Below are 1,975 nucleotides of genomic sequence, written 5' to 3'. Positions count from 1 at the left end.
AAGATGCCCACGGATTGCCAGCCCATGCGCTAGCTTTCAGTGAGGTCGAGACTCGCAGTTGTCATATCCATAGACGTGACAAGACCGTTGACCTGTCGGGTCCCACGTGTTGAAGAACACCAGGTTGGGTCAGCGTCTTCCTAGATGTATCACTTTGCAACTCTACTCACGAGCACCAAGCAATGGCTCGTACGTCGCAAGAGGCCAACCAACTCGCAGAGGCGATTCGAAATACGTTGAACTACCTGCTGGTTCAAGTCGAGGACTTGAAACAGTTAGTCGCCGAGTGGAATGAGCTCCAAGACAATATCAAGCAAACTGCGGTCCATGCGCCTGACCTTATCATGCTCAACGTGGGGGGCACGACCTTTGAGACGTCTAAAGACACGTTGCTCCGTGTGGAAGGCAGCTACTTCCACGCGTTGCTGGAGTCGGGGGCGTGGCAGCCCGACAGTGCCGCACACGCATACTTTTTGGACATGAATCCGACGCTCTTTCGCCGCGTTGTCAACTTCCTGCACACTGGTACCATGCTGCCACTTGGTGGGCTGTCCAACGTCGAGCGCAACGAGCTCCAGGCCATGATGGAGTATTTGAAGCTGCCGAAATGGGACGCACCAACACAACAGGTTCGATGGAGCTCGACAAACAAACACGTGACAGTGTCCAACGACTTTCGAACGGTCGAGATGACGTTGGTTTGCAGTGAGTTTGTGACTGCGACGGAAGCGCTGACTGGGACGTTCCAACTTCGCATCGATGCAGTTGGAAGCAGCAATATCTTCGGTTTGTTTGCCCGCGGCCGTTCAGGCTATTCGTTGGATCACCACTATATCTGTCACAAGAATGGAGCCATCAGCATCAATGACGCGTGTGTTGCGAACGTGACGAAGCTTCAGGTGGGCGACGTGGTGACCATTCAGCGTTGTGCGACGGAAGTGGTGTTTGTCGTGAACGATGGACCTGCGGCTCGTGTGGCGCTGGTGGACCCAAACGCACGCTTGTTCCCTTTCGTCTACATGAACCGTGCGGCGAAGTTCACAGTGGTCGACTAGGTGGCTGTCGAAGCCACGTCAAGAGAAAAATGAAACACTTTGATGTGATGATTGAAAGGGTGAGGAACGACGACGATAGGTAAAAGTGCGATTGGATGCTGACGCTGTGGATATTTGGTGTGATGCGGTCGCTTCAGAAGGACACAACTGTCCTTTTGGTGCTGGTGCTCAATGTGCTCGGTAGGTTGTAGGACAGCCATGCCTTGCGCGCCAGTAGGGGACGTGTGAATGTACACCACGCCATGGGGTATCTCAAGTAGTTGTTGGTCTCTTGGCAGCCATGCCATCGCCGTTTGCTGTTCTCACATGGGCGCAGCTGAATCTCGTCACGGTCTCCGTTGTGCGAAACGGGCGGTCGACGGAGCGAAATACTCACGTGTCCGACGCCGGCTCGTAGAGGAATGGCGTGGTGAGGCTGGACCGCACTACTCCATGTGTTCCTACATTCATCCACGAAAAGTAGTTCTAGCAGTGCTGTTTCTTGGGCCAGGTATCACGTCGATCGGTGTCAGGACAATCGACGGCATGGCAATATTCGATGTGGGACCAGGATTGGATTGTGTGCTCGGAGCTGCCGTGGACTAGTACACATGTGCCGCATCGCGCTGCGGAACATGTCGATGACTGTTAACGGGGGATCAAGCCATCCTGGAGCTCGCCATGAAATCCAACAAGGTGTCGGTGGCGTACGACCCATCGTTTGAGTCAACGGTGAAAGCCAATCAAATTGCGCGAATAGCGGAAGGTAAGGTTTCATTGGCTCAGCGATTCGACACGGACGATCGTGGCGATTGACTGGAGCAGCCACATCTTGGGATGGTGTGGTTGTTGGAGAGAGGGCATTTATGGTGTGACGGAAATGGAAGGCTTCCGGAGTTTGAAACTTGACGAACAGGGTAATCCGGGCCCCCGAAATGAAG

At 54.0% G+C, this 1,975-nt stretch overlaps 1 protein-coding gene across 1 annotated transcript; it reads left to right on the top strand.

Moving 5' to 3' along the window:
• Positions 1-182: 182 nt before the first annotated feature.
• On the top strand, positions 183-1,055 carry H310_09821 (hypothetical protein; the record flags this gene model as incomplete). Its single annotated transcript, XM_008875994.1, has 1 exon — positions 183-1,055. The coding sequence occupies one exon, from the start codon at positions 183-185 to the stop codon at positions 1,053-1,055; it is 873 nt and encodes a 290-aa protein (XP_008874216.1).
• Positions 1,056-1,975: the final 920 nt, after the last annotated feature.

This window comes from Aphanomyces invadans (genome assembly GCF_000520115.1).
Source record: "Aphanomyces invadans strain NJM9701 unplaced genomic scaffold supercont1.23, whole genome shotgun sequence".
Lineage (NCBI taxonomy): Eukaryota > Oomycota > Saprolegniomycetes > Saprolegniales > Verrucalvaceae > Aphanomyces > Aphanomyces invadans.
This window is presented reverse-complemented; position numbering and strand designations above follow the sequence as displayed.